Below are 18,682 nucleotides of genomic sequence, written 5' to 3'. Positions count from 1 at the left end.
CAATGAAATCATAAAAAAACGTCATTTTGTTTTCAATCGAAATATCAGGTTGAGACAGCCTTGTATTTTTCGAGACGCAGAAAGCCTGCCAAAACACTTCCTGTTGTCAGTGCAGCTGCATGAATAGACCTTTCTGTTAGTCCCCTGGGACAGCGAGTGGGAGAGTATTTAGGTCACCCATACTGGGGATGAATAACATATCAATGACTTTACACAAACAAATAGAAAATAGTATTGAAATCTTATCATTTTCAGGAAAAAGATTTGACAGCGCTTCCTGGCGTATATGTATATTCTTTTTTCCTTGTTTATCCACTCTTACTTTGTGTATACAGTAACTGTCAGTTTCACATGTGGATTCAAATCTTTATATTTGCAATACTGGCTAGAGTAAGAAGTAATTCTGACATTATTGAACAAGTCAGTTCTGAAAACGCATTGCCCTTTTTATTCAGCTTCAATATAACTTGTCAGTGAATCTCTATTAAAGGCTTGTCAAGGTGAAGAACACCCACTCTTTAGACACAATGAAACAATGGAAGGACAACAAGGACTGAAAGATTTCAAGACATTTTAAGGACTCCTATTGAGTTGTTCATATCTGAGGGACCCGATCAGTCAGGGCATGACTGTAGCTGGATAAGCAGTAGCCCTTCAGTGGTTCACCTGATGGATGTTTGCTGTTTGTTTTTTGCTCCGCTCCACCATGTCAGTCTCAGGCCGACCTAAGTGAGTCAGTGCGCCAGTATATGGTCTGGCACTGCCTGCGAGAGCTGTTCCCTGTCTGCAGTAAACACCTCCTTGTCTTATTCAATAGCTAGTGGGCACACCTCCTTGTCTTATTCAATAGGTAGGGTGCAGACAGATGAACCAGAAGGCTGAATTGCGCCGAAATAGATGCACAAATTATCTTGCTTGCCCAGATGCACTAAAAAGCTAATTTTATTTGTTGTCACATATGTGTGGTAAAAGTAGAGCTATTTGTATAGTATATACTGTAGTATTTATTTTTTGCTATGTTATTATTATAGTATACAGTATTATTGTATTGCTATTAGTATATAAATTATTTCTATACAACTGCGATTGCTATGAGCATAATTCTGCATGTTTCTGAGCACATCACATCACTCACAATCACATAATTTTTTGGGAAAATCTCTTGCAGGTGACAGGGTGATGGCTGCCGGTCCTGAGGGGGCCAGTCACCTAGGCCCACGCACGGATACTTGGGAGGGCACAGTGGTAGAGAAGGAGACCCTGGGCTCTCGATCGCTCGGGCAGCAGGACCTCTCCAAAGCCGCCAGGCAAGCGAACAGAGGGGAGCCACCGGGCTCCCAGATCAGGCACCTAGGGGTCGAGCCTCTGATGCGGGCATCCCGCGCCAATCTGACTCGTCCAGTGTGGGGGTCCGAGGAAAGTGTGTCTTTAGCTAGCGATAACTACGGTAGCACATTCAGTCTCTATAAAGGAAGGACTTTTTCTATACCCCTGTAAGTAAACATTTAATCAAAAAACCAGACCCAGCAGCCGCAACTAAGATACTACAAACAGAAAAGCTGAACAAACTGCGTCTCTAAACAGCCCCATCACAACAAACACACACAACAAACAAGCTACTCACACTGTTTCTGGAGGCCCTTGCTATAACATGGGGTCTCCTCTGTATAGACAGAGAAAAGGACCAGAGAAAATCAGTCAAAACATGACATGAGGTCTCTTGCTGGCAAAGGACATCTCTGCGATCACTGAACCTCATACAACTACAACAAAGGATACACTAATGGGAAATATTGATATGGATATGATCTCATTTGCAGGATAATAGCAGACGGGGCATTCAGAGGGTAAAGAACGATCACGCTCAGTATAATAACAACAAAAAGCCTCTTTTTATGAGAGAAATACCATGTGATATCATTATTTACTATATAGGTTAATGATGAAGAGGAAAAGTGTTCCAACTGTTTACATAACAAGGCCTATTTGCACAACAAGGGAAAAATCATAGATCTGCATATGTACAGTATACCGGACTGTACCAAGACTACAGTGAGCTGGTAAGAGAGTCCCTGAATGTATCCTCCGGTTCATCCAATCCTTTGCTACATTATTCCTACCCCATGTTGTAGCTTGGGCCCGCCCTACATATTACCACATAACTATCAGTGCTCAGTGCCTAGAGCCTGCCCAAAACACAAAACATTTGCCCTTACGACATTTGCCCTTTCACTGCATTGCAGAAATTCATAAAGGGAAGACAATCCACGTCTGTTTTAGGATTGCACACAGCATGGATACCCCCGATGTATTCGGCACAGCACAATTATTTATTTATCTGTTTATTTTGTCTTTATTCACTTTTATTTTATTCTTATTTTGTCGTTTGCTGCTCATTTAGTGCTCCTTTAATGCTGTCTTTACATAAGCAAGCCAACATATGTTAGCCATAGCTCACCCATGCAGCTCTTAGGGGATTCTCATATTTGTCCTCTGCTGAATAGCCCATGCTGAAGTTGGTCCTTAAACAAGCCTTTCCCAAACCTAATGTAACCAGTTTTACATGAGATGATAAGCACCTTGGCTCTATCCTCATAACGATTCTTCTGGGGAGTCTACAGTGCACAAAGATTAAATAAAGAATATATAACACTAAGTGGCATTGTATAAGACATCTCACCTGTCATACAGCTTTGTGCAGTTATGACCTTTATAGATTTTCTTTTATGATGGCATCACAGATGCAGCCTTTAACGTAAAGGGTGAGACTATCCAACTAATGGTTTCATGATTACTTTGCGAAAGCCGTTCTATCAAAATCTCATGTACTTAAACCCACAGTAGTTTGAGTATAGATTCAGCCTATAAATAAATAATGTAGCTGTACGTCATAAGCGTTTCAATGATCACCCTGCAGCCTACTCCTAGTGCTGAACCTCACCTTTCAAACAAAATTATAACCTTATTTCTCCCTCATTCCAATTTATGTTCTGTTCAGTTCAGTTCAGTTCACACTTTCCTTTGTCCCCCTCCCCCATTGTCCATATATAAATCATTTAAGTTATAACCCACATACCAATGAATGCAAGATACCACGTGAATATTTTTCTCTGGGTGGTCGCAATAAAACACAGTCTGGTGTTTGATTGTGCCTCACTGCCTTACAAGGTCTCTTCAGCCCTGATGTTCAAAGAGTTCTTTGCATCTCATTGTGTGTGAGGTATCATCGACCCCTTTGGTTATCCCCTGGTTATTGTGCATGCAAGTTTCGTGCAAGTTTTTCCTGGCACGCATTCATGATTGCATGTATTTTGCCAGTACTAATGCTCTGGTGAGACGCCAATGACTATGAATTACGGCTGCTCAAACTGTAAACATTAAATTGACTTAATATCCACCAGTGACTATGCTTTTTAATGAATTCTGTTCAAAATGTTGCAACATGACATGCATTACTAGAAACCATACATACTTATTACTTACAAAGTGATTTATTTGATCATTGGGAGGGAAATTTGTTGAATATATGTATCCCCATTTAACTATAAATTCCGAAGCTATATACAATTTTAACATGATAACTATTTTGTATTTCAAATAATGTGATCACTATATTATTCAATAGAAGATATTTAAAACAAATATATCCATATCCATATAGCGCTTTATAGCCCGGTCCATTAAGAAGAAGCATTATTATTTACTAATTTTGATTATATAAGAAAGATTCATTTGTACAGTTTTATGAACCTACTGCATGTTCATATTCTCTGCATGCTGTTTGCACTGCTTGCATACTGTTCATGCAGTATTATATTGGATATTGTATACAAGTATAAGTCCATGCATTTGTTGACCAGGAAGGAATATTATGTATATTTTCTTGGAACATGCACAGAGTAATTTCAATATCAGCACAATTCCTTGTGCTGTCAGGTGTCTGCAGTTTTGTGTTGCAGCGTAAACTGAGTTTAACTGGAGGTTTAACTCATCAGAGGCCTTTTGGTTTATGGCCGTTACTGCAGTCATCTGATGGTTCCTCACCAAGACTTGCGTGCTTGTATCAAGTTAAACCTTGCAGTCTGTCCTTCCTTGTCACAACAAGCATCCTTTGACTTAAACTTGTAGATATCCAGTGATATATGGTGGTCTAGTCCAGGTTTTTTGGAAGGAATAGGCTAGTAGGCACCATACTTTACAACGTGGCCTGTCAACCTCACATAACCTAAGATTATCACCACCAACCCACAGATGCATCATAGGATGCAAGTTAGCTGATATCATCAAAGTGCAATGTGTCCATATTTATCACACAAATCACATTTTCTGTTTATTTTATGCCACTTTAGAACCTAATTTTAGTACTTGGCCACACATAGACCCTTGGCTGTTATTCCATAATTGACTTAGTTTGACCATGCTTTGAACATGCTTTTACAGTTTTGGTCACCAAACCACCAATCTCGTCACAGACAAATAACTCATTGTAGCTTATGTTAGTGTCACACTCATCTACTCCCCAAATATCCCAAGCCTGTCTTCAACATTTTTTCCCACAGTTGAAGTCTCCCATTAGTTAGCGAAACAGTTCTTTCAAAGACACATGTCAACTGACAAGCCTGCACAAACACAGACATTCACACTGCAAGCCCTGAGCCACTGAAAGCCACACTGGCTCCCTGAGCCTTCCTGTCCTCTTCCAAACAGCTGGGCTCCTCCCCATGCTTTACCCCACTCGCTAACCGAGCATTTCCCTTAATCGCCTTTTTCAGGAGCCATTCTGAGGATGTTTTGAGGGACTCTCCCCCTCAAGCTCTCCCTCCCCCTTCCCCCAAATTTGGCCGCTCGACTGCCTCTCCCCTGCCCAGCCGATCTGGTTCAGCCCCTGCCACGCCCCTCGCCCCACGCAAGAAAGCCGTTGTGCCAACCGAATACCAGGACACAGTGCCAGGTGAGTTTGAGGAGAAGATCAAACAGCCCAAGTCCTCAGGCATGTCCCAGAGTAGTGCCCCGGACTCCAGGCCTCAGACTCCCGTCAGCGAGTACTCGCGCAAGGACCTGACCCCCCGTCCGTCACCCAAACTAACCCGTCCCAGATCCAAGATCTTCGAGAAGGTGCAAGACTTTGAGCGCCGGAGGAGCATCGACAATGAGGGCTCCATCTCTGGACGCTCTTGGGCCGGATTCCACCGAGCCTCATCTATCGACTCGGATGATGGAGGAAGCCGATTGGGGATTTCCAGGGAGAGCTCTCGGGAAGACCTCAGTGAGGCTTTGAAGGCCGACGCAGCCCAGAGGAGAACGATGTTCAAGCAGAGGGCTGCCTCCTTGGAGGACAGGCCACGGTACTCTCAGAAGGTCCAGGACATCGAAAGCAAGTTCACAGAGGAGCTGCAGCGCATCAAGAAGCTTGTGGGGAAACCGCACATGAAGAAGTCCTTCTCCACTGAGCAGCTCTCCCATAGGAGCCGGCAGCCCCTGAGGAAACTGGAGCCGATTCCCCCTCAGGTGCTGCAGAAACTGCAGGACAGGGAGCGTGCCCAGCAGGCTCAGGAACAGAAAGAGAGAGAACAACACAAAGAGAAGTCACCTCTCAAGTCACCACACATGGAACATAGCCAGCTACAAGCACAAGCAACACAAGTGCCACCGGACCGGGTCTCTCCTCAGCAGCTGGAGACCAACCGAGCCACGGTGAGCATCATGGCTCGGAGCCGACTGGGAGATGAGGTCTCATCTCCGGAGGCCTTGTCCTCCTCAGAATTACCTGGACACCGTTCACCGAGGCACGTGCGGAGTGCCAGTCCAATGAGGGAGACTATGCAGAGAACACCAATAGATGTCCCCCGTGTGCTTGAGGAACGGTCATCATCTCCGCGGAGACGCACCGAGTCACCATCTCGCGAAATGGCGCTGCGTAAAGTCGAACTGAGACCGGCCAGTCCCCTAGTACAGCGGGTAATACGTGTGCAAGAAGTTCCCATCATGTCAGAAAGGGAGGAAACTATTCACAGGAGGACACCCGTAGAAATGTCTTTAAGGAAAGTGGAACATAGACCTGAAAGTCCACTTGTGCAGAGAGTTATGAACCAAGAACGACCTGGCCAAGCACCACCAAAACCTCCCAGGATTTCCCTGTCCTCATCTGACGAGGAGAAGATGGAGATGGACGTGACTCCTTCGACTCCGGTGCCCGCTCCTGCTCCTGCTCCTGCTCCTGCTCCTGCTCCTGCTCCTGCTCCTGCTCCTGCTCCTGCTCCTGCTCCTGCTCCTGCTCCTGCTGCTGCTCCACCGAAACTTGTCATTCCCACCATAATTATAGAGGAATCCATGGAGGTGGGTCCAGCAGAGGTTGACAAGGCAAGGAAAAGCAGCCCTGTCAGAGAGGAGAAACTGCAGAGGACCCGAGGGAAGGGCAGACGCACCAGGCCAATGTCTCCTGAACTGGGTAGGTTTGTTTTTATTTCATTTACAAGAAAGGCACACAAACTAATCTGATACCTTTGTGATGCAAGGAACGCTATTTTTCAAAGTGTTTGTAGGTATTTCAATATTATTTCTACATTCACTGCAGAAAAAAAATGTCCTCCTAGAATGCACTGTCCCCATTTTAAGTGCAACATTGTTTTTTGTTACACATAGTATCATGGTCACTACCAAGCATTATACGCACTAACTACAAATATGTTTTTCTGTTCTCTGAATACTTGTGCAGAATCCTCAGACGACTCATATGTGTCTGCAGGGGAGGACCCCATGGAGGCTCCAGTGTTTGAATTTCCCCTCCACGACCTTGTTGCATCCACTGGTGTTGAAGTGGTGCTGAAATGCATCATCGCTGGCAACCCTCTTCCAGAAGGCAAGTTGTTTGTTCTTTTTTTTTCACTCTTAGTAGCTGACTTCAAAAAAAATCCATGCTAAGATAACCAATTTGATTGAGTTGGTCCATGGTCTCTGGATTTTAAACGCTCATCATCTTCATCTTCTACAGGTCTTAAATACTTTTCGTCTGATCTTTTCAGCTTATGCAAATTAAGACATTGCCTCGTGTTAATGACCACTGATTCACTCATAAGACTTGTCTAGGTCATGCTCTCTCTTTTTTTCTCTTTCTCTTTTGCTCTACCTGCCTCTGTCTTATTAATGAGGAAGAATGTGCCTCCTGTGTTAATGGGCTCAGTGTCAATGACCACTGATTCACTCATAAGACTTGTCTAGGTCATGCTCTCTCTTTTTCTCTCTTGCTCTTTTGCTCTATCTGTCTCTGTCTTATTAATGAGGAAGAAGGTGCCTCCTGTTCATATCTCAAAAGACTCACTTTTCTCTCTGGTATTCTCCCTTCTTCAGTGACATGGAAAAGAAACAACACAGACTTAAAGAGTAGTCCCACTCACGTGGTGAAGGTGGAAGGGGAGAGACACTCTTTGTTCATAAAATGGTCAAAACCGAGTGATGCTGGGACATACACTGTCACAGCCACCAATCAAATGGGCTCAGCGTCCTGTACTGCAACCCTCGTCATCAAATCAGGTGAGTGAGTTTGGCTCACATTTGCATCTCTGAAAGCAGGTGAAGCTCTTAAGATGAGTGTGTGTCTCTCGTGAGAATAGAGAGCTTTGCCATTGCCAAGAAAAGGTCCATTAGGCTGAACTAAATCTGCTATTTTGGCAAGTCTTGGCTGATTCATAAGCGGATTTCAAATACTTTTCGACACCACCCTAAAGTGAAGCGAATCACTCACATAGAAAATTTCAATACGTTGACATCGATGGGGATTCTTACCAACATCACACTCACCATATCATCTTCGCTTTACTCTTCAGAACCAAACCAGGAAGTCTATCCCTCTATCATTAACTGGAAGCCATGAAAAGACAGAAAAGTGCATTTATCATTTTCCCTTTATGGGTGGCTTATGAGTAAATCTGACATTATCAAGGCTGAGTAGTTAAGACAAGGCTATGCTGTCAGGGCAGATTCATAAACAGGGGACATCTGAGATTAAACACATAAGTAAAAAGGTGTGTGCACCTTAAAATATATGATTATGTTTGATAATTGTATGTGTATTATTAATGAGCAGAATGAGCAGCACCTGGAAAAAAGTGCAAAAATACCACGTGTTGGCACAAACCTGTAAAGGGCCTCACCAAACGATGTCCACTCCAACATGTAGAATATGCTATAGAAATTCCATACGAAGTACACAAAGATAAAATATATGAATATGTGCATATCAGGGTATTGAGATGAAATTTTATTTGTACCAAATGAGTAAATATATATTGAATATAGTCAAAATGTGTTATTTGATTATGAAACTGTGCTTTTCAACATTATGCATGTGTGAATGCAGAAAAAAAGACTCAATTATATTAAGGACCTTAAAATCTGCTGTTTATTTCAGTGGGATCAATGAATGAGTCACCAAGTCAATGTGACTGTGGCCTCTGGCCAGCTGCTTTGCTGCATGTGGTGCTCTGAGTGTCCATACTGCGATGTTTACAGCAATGGGATAACAGTAAAACACTCTTTTACAAGATGTTGGGCGTTAGTTGTTTAACTTTAATGTTGATAATATGGTCTTGGAAGCTGCAACCACGTCAAATATCTAAATAACTAGATTGATTCATTATTACATACATGTTATTTTTCTTTACATAAAAAAACAACAACAAAAGATCAAAAGTCAAAATCGTTGGTCCACATGCTTTGTATAGCAGTTCCTCTGTAGAGTTTTCACCACCACCAATTCTCTCTACCTCTTATTTTATTTTGCTTCTCCCTCCCCCTCCTCTGCGCAATATTCTAGCTGCGCCTCCTCACTAATAGTTACCATAGCAACCCAGCGGCTAAATTGAACTTATAAATTGTTAAAGGCACGCTGGCCTCCTGATGAATGACAGAATAAAGAAAAACAATTGTTTGGGTATCCCTTGGGATAGCCCGAGGATGACATTTCCACAAACATTAGTCTTGCTCCCTGCTTTGCCAAGTTAATTTTATATGAATTACTGTACGAATTAAAGTCTTAAATGTCAGAGATGCAGAGCAGCCTAGTGAAGTGCTCTAATCGCGTTTCCACAGACACAGAGCTAAACAAGCTGTACCAGCGATTCTCATTAACTATCATTATGGGGCATGCAGTGGTTGAATGGAAAAGTACAGCAGCACGATTAATTCATTGCAATGGGATTGTTTCTTTCAGGAGCATTAAATATGCATTAGGTTTTACATAAATGCAAAGAGGCTACTGGCTTTGTTATCTCCTGTAATAACAGGAAACACTTAATGTCCATTAAAGTCATTTGAAAAGTGTTGAAAAACACAACAGTCCACAAGTAAATCAGAATATACCATTGTATTATAACTGGGTTTGCAAGTAAGCATATTTCTAACACATGCATGGTATATGTTGGACCTCCTCCTCTCAGTTGTAAAGCCATTGCTATAAAAGAGTGGGAAAAGAAATTTTGCAACTCTGCTAGCTAAGATGTGTCCTTTGCTTTTTTCTTGCTAATGCATGCCACTGAACTATGCTTGTTATTCCTTGGGCTGTGCAAGGTATGTGATGAGGGCTCTTGAGAAAGGGATACTTTTATTACCTTATTAGGGCAGCGGATGCACTGGATATTTATAGCACTACTTGTTCCCTGAAACGATCACAGTCAGTGGTATTTTCACCTGACATTAATGTCAACGTCACAGCACTGCAGCCTCACAACCAATATCACAAAGCAGCAGCTCTTTTTGCATTCTGATAGCTGTTTTTTATTAAAGGTGTAGGTTCACTATAGCAATACAATGTACTATTACAGTCTAAAGCTTTACATACTCTCTGCACAATGTTTAATAACAGGAAGATATTGCAGTGTTTAGCCTGAAGTAAGATATTTATATGGTTAAATACACTGTATTGAGTAAGTGCTGCTGGAACAAAACAGAACTAGTGCTAAGCTAAAGAAAGACAAAGAACATGTTTATAATTAGGTTTCCAAGAGAGATAATGCAGTGCTGGAAACAAGAAAAACTATCTACATTAAGGGTGTGCCTGTTTATCTTAATTGGTGATCTGGATGTGTCTATGTGTGCTTTTTTAAATGAGACAGAGACAGAGAGAGAGAGAGAGAGAGAGAGAAAGAGAGAGAGCGAGAGAGAGGAAAGAAGTTATGAAGAGAGGGCAAGAGGAGGTAACAGAGAGAAATCTTACACGCCAGACTACCAGTCAAACTCCAGGGCCACTTGTTGAAGCGCTGACAAGTTATCACAAATGCTGTCAGGATTTAACACACGGTGGAGCCACTCAAGGTCGCTCAGTCCACTGCCTCAGTTTGAAGGGATGTGTGGGGCTAGGTGAGTTTTTTCAGGATGTGTGGCAGATTGCAGGAGGAAGGCTCACTGGCATAGTTTGTTCCTGGAATTGTTATATTGCAAGAGAAACTTTTGGCAAACGTCTGCTTTTAGCCACAAAGGTTCCAGACGTACATATGCTGGGCAAATTCTAGGAGATTTTCAGACTCTTTAAATGGTGTTTGGAATTTTAGTTAGTTATGTCTTTTGAGAACTGCATTTGATATTTTCGAAATAGAGGTTTTGGTTCAAAGTAAGTTTTTGATGTGTTTATGCATCTATATGCACTCAAAGTGAAAGTTTTAGAGAGTTTTGCAGTAGGTTTGCACGATTTTATCTACGTTCGAAATCACTGTCACTGTGTTGCAATGAGAATCACATGCAAACTGTAATATATACATGTTCTGGTAAGCAGAGACCGGCACACAGTTTCTATTTTTTCCTCTTGCTCATACTCCTCATTGCTCATGAAAACCCGAGGACATGTGCTGCAGGGCACGCTACGGCAGCCTGCTTCCAGAGAGAACATATCTGCAGTCAACCAGTTCATGTCCATACTTCATAATTCATACACAAATCAAAAACATCTTTTCAGATATTGAAAACGTAGTGTGTGATGAATTATTTCCCAATGTGTCATTAAGAGTAAAATGTATTAATTTGCTCACTTTTAATGAAGAGTTCCCCCAAATATAAGCTATTATTACACGGCTCTTCTTAATGCTGTAGAATGCTCCAAAGTATTTCACCCTGTGTTTTTTCTTCACACAAAATACATGTATTGGAATATTTTGCCGGTGCAATACTCTGACTCTGATATCCTTATGGCCCACAGAGCCCTCACAGGAGCAGAGGGGGAATCTTGGAGTGCCCATGGATATGGCCAGCCCCATCACTTCTGATGAGGAGTACATGAGCCCTATGGAGGAGAGCATGGACTACGGCAGCTCGTATCGGGGCCCGTCTCCAAAGACAATCATGGACACCCGATTTAAGGAACCACCTGCCTTTCAGGTAGCATGTCTGTTTTCTCCTTCTGTATTCTATTGCTTGCTTGTCTGTGGCTGCTCATAGATGCTGTATTCTATTTTGTATATCAAATATTTGGCCACCAGCAGGCCTCAGCTAGTGTAAGGAGTTGATGCAGGACTTCACTTCACTGTAATGTAATGTCCTGTACTGTCTAATTATAAAAATGCTTCTATAACTAGAACCGCCATAGGCACCCAACTGTGCCCAACTGTCTTAGCCAAGATTAGCCAAGAGTTATGAGAGGGTACTTAAAACTGTGCTTGACAGAATATATATTTCTCTGCTTGACATAATTTTTATGGTACTCAACACGTTTTAATTGTGTTTTAATATTACTATTTTGCTATCTTGATTTAGGCTATCATAAATGATCAGGCTGTCTTCGAGGGACAGGAAGTGACTATGTCTGTTCGCATGACGGGACAGCCAAAACCCATGTTGTACTGGTAGGTTTGTTGTTGCAGTATTAGTTGTGTCAGCAGTTGCATTTGAATGTCTGTAAGGGAATGCATGAAATGTAGAAACATTAGCAGTGACAGTCACTACTTCAAAAAAGTCACTACTTCTGAAATGAATTTAGGTTCCTTTGTTTTATCAGTACCAACATGCATGGTAGAATTGGGTAAAGTGCCCAAAATCTCACTTCATGTTCACAGTATGGAGCAAATGTGTTTCTGTTCACAGGCTAAGAGATAGAGTGACCATAAAAACAGGCCCACGTCATATTGTGCGTGAAACAGAGGACGCTGCCTTCGAGATGATAATTAAGTCAGCGCAGAAGTCTGACACAGGGGTATACACCTGCAAGATCATAAACGAATACGGGACAAAGCAATGTGAAGCTAAACTAGAAGTCAATGGTAAGGATGCCCCCCCCCCCCCCCCCTCTTAGTATTGCTCTTTGCATGCTACAGTTAGTGTCATTAGAAGTTTTACTCCATAGGATACAACACCTTTACCTGTAGGTCAGGCTATCATTCCTAACCGTAGATCACCGCTTGCGGATAACACCAGATCTGCCAAGCGCGGCCAAGCGTAGGTTAAGTACTGGTCTTGGCACAGATGGACTGCGGAGAACAGAGGATGTTCTCACAGGAGGGCGCTACAGATGACAAGAGCCTGGCCCTCATTATCTGCTTCGGCTGTTGTAGGCTGCGGAGCTGTAAGATGGGGAGCACTTGTACTTACGTCACCCAATCTTGCCCCAAAAGATCATACATCACTACAATTCAAAATACATTAAATACAAAATACATTTAGTAGATCATTTTTCCTTTATAATACATTTTCAGCCATCTGAAATCTGTCATTATGAACATATTGAGGACATCATGAATTCTTCTCTGAAATCTTTTGACAGTGTCTGGCACTGGCTAGGATGGTATATGGAGTATGTGATGTTGAAGCGTACATGTGAACATGCACTGTAGTTATTTTGAGTACAGGAATCAGGATTGCACCTGCAGTTTATGGAGGAAGCTGTGAATGATTGGTTGAGCAAGGGATTGTCATTGGTTTGTTGATTTAAGATTAAAGATTTGTACTGCTGTCTTCACTTGAAATTTCAGTCAAATGTCAGTCCCTCTCGCCCAGCTAATCAATGCAAATGTAATTTTGTGAAGTGATTTACGGTTCTGTCTATTTTAGAATTAGTCCTGAAATAAACCTGTGTAAAAGAGGTAAATCATCTGCACTTGCTAGAAGCCATGAATCTTCATCTGAAATTGAAGAGCTTAGGTCATTGACAGCTCCCTGTCTGATAATGACAGAGAAGCACCACATATTGTCTTACAGAGTTTGTGTTGCGTTTCCCATGTCAGCATTGCATCTTGTACAGCCCAACACTACACTGCTCTGTAATTTGTATGGATGTCCTCTTTTGTGCCAGCCTTTTTGTCAAGTTTCAGTGACACAAACACAAATGATACTGCAGTTCATTCTGTACTTGCAAACATCAGAATCTTTTAACTGCACAGAACATGATTAGACTATTTGGCAGCTCAAGTAAGATAGTTTCTCCCCTCACTCTCTTATCCAGCACCCCCTATAGAGCCTGGGTTGGCTGTCATCCGGCCCGTCAGGGACATTATGGTGAGGGCTGGCGAGACAGCCCTGTTTGAGTGCCACGTGACGGGGCCCCAGGATGTGGATGTGGACTGGCTGTCTGACGGGAAGCTGATCCAGCCAGCGCTGCTCAACTGCAAGATGCACTTTGATGGTCGAAGGTGCCGGCTGCTGCTCAACTCCGTGCATGAGGATGACAGCGGCTCCTACACCTGCAAGCTTAGCACAGCCAAAGGTCAGGCTGGTTTACATTATCAGCATTGAGCAGAATTTGTTCATAGTGACTGGAGATCAATCAGAACATTTTGAAATGTGCTTACTTTAGAGGGCATAACCCATGACCTTGGTATTCTGAGTGCCATACTCCGCCTGCTGATCGACAGTAGATCAAGTAGAGTGTATCAGAATAAATTGATTCGTCAACTGTTTGACAGAATCACTCTGCCTCAACACAAGGCAGGGGTTACATAACACCTTGTCAAATCCAATCTCAAGTCTTTATGTCTGACTGCTCTGTCTCTGTCTTACTCTGCCCCACACACCCCTCATGTCTACCGTTGTGTTTCAGAGGAGCTGACCTCCAGCGCAAAACTCAAAGTCATTCCTTCCATCGAGCCACTCTTCACCCGCAAGCTGGACGTGCTGGAAGTGATCGAGGGCCGCAACGCCCGCTTCGACTGCAAGGTCAGCGGAACCCCTCCGCCCATAGTCACCTGGAGCCATTTCGGTAAGCCAGACACTCCCATGGGTGTTGAGGATTCGCTGACTAACCGATGACCTTTTGGATGTGCTAAGTGACTGTTCGGTGCTCTTGGGATTTTCTGTTTCTCCCCAGACCATCCACTTGAGGAAAGCGAGGACATACGCATCTTAAAAGAAGGGGGACGCCACTCTCTGGTCATCACTCATGTCAGCAATGAGGATGAGGGCTTCTACACAGTCGTGGCTCGCAACCAGCAGGGAGATGCTGATTGCTCAGCTGAGCTCTACGTGCAAGAACCCCGACCTCCAATCTCCTCCCAAATGTAAGATCTCTCAGGCCCCACACCTGCACAGTACAGTACACCTCACCTCACCCACAGTTCACAGTAAGCATGAAGGTTTTTGTGCAAAAAATGCAATGCAACAAAGCATGTTTCCATGAAAAAATATTTAATAAAGAAAAGCGAGTAAACTAAAAATGTAATGCTGTCAGAGCCTGACAACAATTACACACCACATGCGTTTTCACTGGACTGTGATTTTATTTGTACATATCTCAACTGCCCAAAATTGTCTGCCTTTTTTTCTAACAGGGCAAAACTAGAGAAGATGCCCTCTATACCCGAGGAGCCAGAAGTGCCCGAGAATGAGGTGGAGCGCTTCACCATGCCAGACTTTGTCAAACCACTATATGACCTTGACGTGATTGAGGGGAAAGAGGCCATCCTCAAATGCAAAGTCGCCGGCCTGCCATACCCAACCATCGCCTGGTTCCACAACGGCAAGAAGATTGAGAGCACAGAAGACAGGAAAATGACACAATGTTCGTAACTAAGCAGCATGATTCCTGTTCCCTTAAGCCCTGTGATTCCCCTGCTGAAATATGGGCCCCCCTTACTGTGCCATCCACCCATGATATATGACCCTTTTATGGCTTAACCAGACCTATCGGCTTTGGCGGGCTCTTTGTGGAAATAAGCATGTCACTGAGAAGCATTATTTATGCTTCAGCCACACTCTCGGCTGACCCCCATGTCCCCTTGTGCTGTTCTCTCCGGCAGTCAGGGACATACACAGCCTGGTGATTCGCTCGGTCTGCCACGCCCACGCCGGCGTCTACAAGAGTGTCATCTCCAACAAGGTGGGCAAGGCCACCTGCTATGCCCATCTGTATGTGACAGGTGAGTGGAGCGCCATGCTCTCAGAAGATTGATGTGACCTCAACCTCCAGCTGGGACATAGAGGAGAGGCATATATCTGACATATGTGTCTCTGCAGTCTCTGCTTGGGTACATGACATGAAGTTAAATAAGATGCATTCCTTGTTATTTCAGTTGTAACAATTGAACATATTTTGTATTTATTTCTCTCTGTAATCCTTCTCCAGATATCATCCCCGATCCTCCTGAAGGTGCCCCCGTGGTTGAATCAATCAGTGGCAAGACCATCACCTTAAAGTGGAAGAAACCTAAAAGACTGGATCCTTCCATTGGTATTTCTTTCATCATACTGGTCATTTATTTTTACAGTGTTATGATTTTCATTTCATGATTTCATATGAGATACAGATGGATATACCCTTACAGGGTCTTTTTTATTGAGCCCTGTTGGCAGAGAGTTTAATTATTTTGGACCTTCATGTTCTCCACCTTAGAAAAAAAACACATCAAAGTAGTGGCACTTGCCAGGTTGCCAGTGACACCTACTTAATTGCTTTTTAAATAACAACCTTATGTGCTCGTCAAAACCAGCCTCAAACAGGTCAAGATATACTGTTGTGGTGATGCTTTGAGTTTTAAAGTGTGAATGTCCTTGTTTGATATAACTCTGACAAATTGCCAGGGCTGTCGTGCGCCTTGAGAATATAATAAAAGTGAGGGGAATTGACTGCGGCTGGTTGGCAGGAGTGTCATTGTCGGAATTAAGTTTGATGTGAACATACTTTATGCCTGTGATTTCAGAACCCGGCTCCTTGATGTACGCTGTCCAGCAGCAAGCCCTCGGCTCAATTCAGTGGACCATTATAGCCTCCTCTCTGAAGGAGACTTCCTACACGGTCACCATGCTGTCCAAGGGGGTCCGCTACGCTTTCAGGGTCCTCTCAATCACCAGCAAGGCTTTCAGCAAGCCCTCTCCTGCCACAGACCCGGTGCAGCTCGTAGACAGAGGTAACCTGCGAATTTGTGTGTGATGGGGCGAGAGAGAGAGAGAGAGAGAGAGAGAGAGAGAGAGAGAGAGAAAGAGAGAAAGAGAGATGGAGGGAGAGAAATAAAAAATGAAAAATCAACCTCCAGACAGCTGGTTGATGGGATGTGTGAATTACTGTGAGAGACTCTCTTTTTTACCCCTCCACCCACAGGTCCCTACCTGCAGGAGGCTCCTGTCATCATTGACAAGCCAGACGTGGTTTACGCGGTGGAGAACCAATCAGTCAGCATCAATGTCACACTCAATCACGTCAATGCTTCTGTTTCCTGGAAAAGGTGAGGGGCTTAAATTAGTACATCTTGATATCTGAAGGTGATCTTTGAGTTGTATGTTGTTACAGTAGTGTTTAAGACTGCTATGTCATGTTATTAAAGTGAGGGCATCTGACACAGAATTTATAACATGAGAGACCAGTATTTAGCAGTGTTCATAAAACCAGGCCCTGTGCTTCCTACATTCCTACTTTATTTTGCATTGTGTTACTGGGTGACCTCTTTTGTCACACCTTAGCTTCAGATGAGTGGAATGTAGGGACATCAACGTAAAGCTTTCTCAACAAATAGGCCTATCAGAAAGTGAAGCACAAAAAAAAAACAGGAAAATCATATCATGCTCACAGGAAAGGGATCACTCTTGTGAACCGGGCCGGGATGTTTGAGATGGGCATGCCTGATGATGACCAGCACACATTGAAGATTGCCAAGGTGAAGAACGTGGACATGGGTCAGCTCACGTGTGTAGCCAGCAACCAGTACGGCAGCGACTCCTGCATCTTCACCCTGGAGCTTGCAGGTAAGGCCTATATACCAATACCTTACATCTCCTTCACGGTACAGTCCGTGATTCTGGTGTTGAGCTTCACAGCCAATGAAATTACACCCCTTGCTTCTGTGCTCCTAAAGCAATTAACTGTGTTAATTGGCAGTGCATCGTCAGCAAATTAGCTGAATTTGACAAAAAGTGTATTGGATTAGAATTGTGGACTGCACATTTTGGTTAAAATAATGTATTGCAGTTGTCCCTAGGTGCTTATTGTAATAAATCAAGCTGTTTGTTCTCAGCCCCTCCAACATTTGAGACCATCATGGAGGACTTGGATGTCAGTATGGGAGAGACTCCTCGCTTTGCTGTGGTTGTTGAAGGAAGGCCAATCCCAGACATTCTTTGGTTTAAGGTGTGTTCCTCAGATTGTTTGTAGTGAACTTTGTCATTAAATATCTTCTTTTGCTTATAATGTTCCTCTTCCTTTGGGAAAAAATTGCTTTTGTTTACCTTTTTTGTGCCTAGTCAGTTTAATTAGCGAAACCCTTATAATTTCTTCCAGTTTTTCCATGTTTGTTCCCAAATGGATAATGTCTGTAGGAAACATACAATACTTGCTTGATATATCTGTGGTAAAGAGCTTGCATGTACATTGCATACTAAAATGGCATGATTCCCCTTCAACATGCTAGGTAGGCAATATATTTGTATCTCCTTTATATATATTTGCTTACTTTATATGAAGGGGCCATAATTATGTGTGTCAACACACTGGTATCGTATATACTATATCAAATTGAGCATAGATGCATTTTGCAGACTTTTGCAGAGAAAAAATGAACAGATGCTGAAAATAGAATAAATAGAAAATAAGCTGCAAAACATTCAGCGTTTTACAGAGGACAATGGATGGTAACATTATCCATGGCATAAGGTTGGCATTTTAGGCATAATGAGTAGCACCATGCCATGCTAAGTTTGTTATGCTTGGTATGCACTTGATTTGATCAGTGTAACAGGTTGCAGGCTTTCTATTTTGTCCATCCATGTTGTTCCTTTTGTCACAAGTTTAGCCAAGTCAAGTATACTCTCACTCAGAGAGAGAGAGACACACACACACACACACACACACACACACGCGCGCGCACACACACACGCGCGCGCACACACACACACACACACACACACACACACACACACACACACACACACACACACACACACACACACACACACACACACACACACACACACACACACACACACACACACACATCACACATCTCACATCACACACACACACACACACACACACACACACACACACACACTTTGTTTTCTGTCCCCATCCTCATGTAATGTGCTGTTTCGGTAGAGACGAGTCACGCTGAATTCCACTGATGTTTTTCTCATCTCTGTATTTTCTCTTTATCCCTCCTTGAGACAGTTTACCTCGTTTTGTTCATCAGTGGATTTTAAAGCTCCAGCAGTCTGCTCACCCCACTGTGAGCTCCAGTCAAACTCTTCCTCTATTCATTATTCAGTCTATAAAGGGCCAACATGC

At 43.1% G+C, this 18,682-nt stretch overlaps 1 protein-coding gene across 2 annotated transcripts in view; it reads left to right on the top strand.

Annotated features, from left to right (window-relative positions):
• spegb (striated muscle enriched protein kinase b) overlaps nt 1-18,682 on the top strand; it is a 60,774-nt gene that overhangs the window by 24,922 nt on the left and 17,170 nt on the right. For both annotated transcript variants that reach the window (XM_080839269.1, XM_080839268.1), the window contains exons 4-20: nt 1,169-1,307; nt 4,773-6,448; nt 6,716-6,859; nt 7,348-7,530; nt 11,186-11,364; nt 11,740-11,828; nt 12,067-12,242; nt 13,421-13,681; nt 14,015-14,173; nt 14,282-14,471; nt 14,742-14,971; nt 15,210-15,329; nt 15,536-15,640; nt 16,110-16,316; nt 16,508-16,631; nt 16,976-17,148; nt 17,418-17,530. In XM_080839269.1, the coding sequence (XP_080695395.1) occupies nt 1,169-1,307; nt 4,773-6,448; nt 6,716-6,859; nt 7,348-7,530; nt 11,186-11,364; nt 11,740-11,828; nt 12,067-12,242; nt 13,421-13,681; nt 14,015-14,173; nt 14,282-14,471; nt 14,742-14,971; nt 15,210-15,329; nt 15,536-15,640; nt 16,110-16,316; nt 16,508-16,631; nt 16,976-17,148; nt 17,418-17,530 (4,268 nt within the window). The remainder of the gene's footprint in view (nt 1-1,168; nt 1,308-4,772; nt 6,449-6,715; nt 6,860-7,347; nt 7,531-11,185; nt 11,365-11,739; nt 11,829-12,066; nt 12,243-13,420; nt 13,682-14,014; nt 14,174-14,281; nt 14,472-14,741; nt 14,972-15,209; nt 15,330-15,535; nt 15,641-16,109; nt 16,317-16,507; nt 16,632-16,975; nt 17,149-17,417; nt 17,531-18,682) is intronic.

This window comes from Sprattus sprattus (genome assembly GCF_963457725.1).
Source record: "Sprattus sprattus genome assembly, chromosome: 5".
Taxonomy (NCBI): Eukaryota; Metazoa; Chordata; class Actinopteri; order Clupeiformes; family Clupeidae; genus Sprattus; species Sprattus sprattus.
This window is presented reverse-complemented; position numbering and strand designations above follow the sequence as displayed.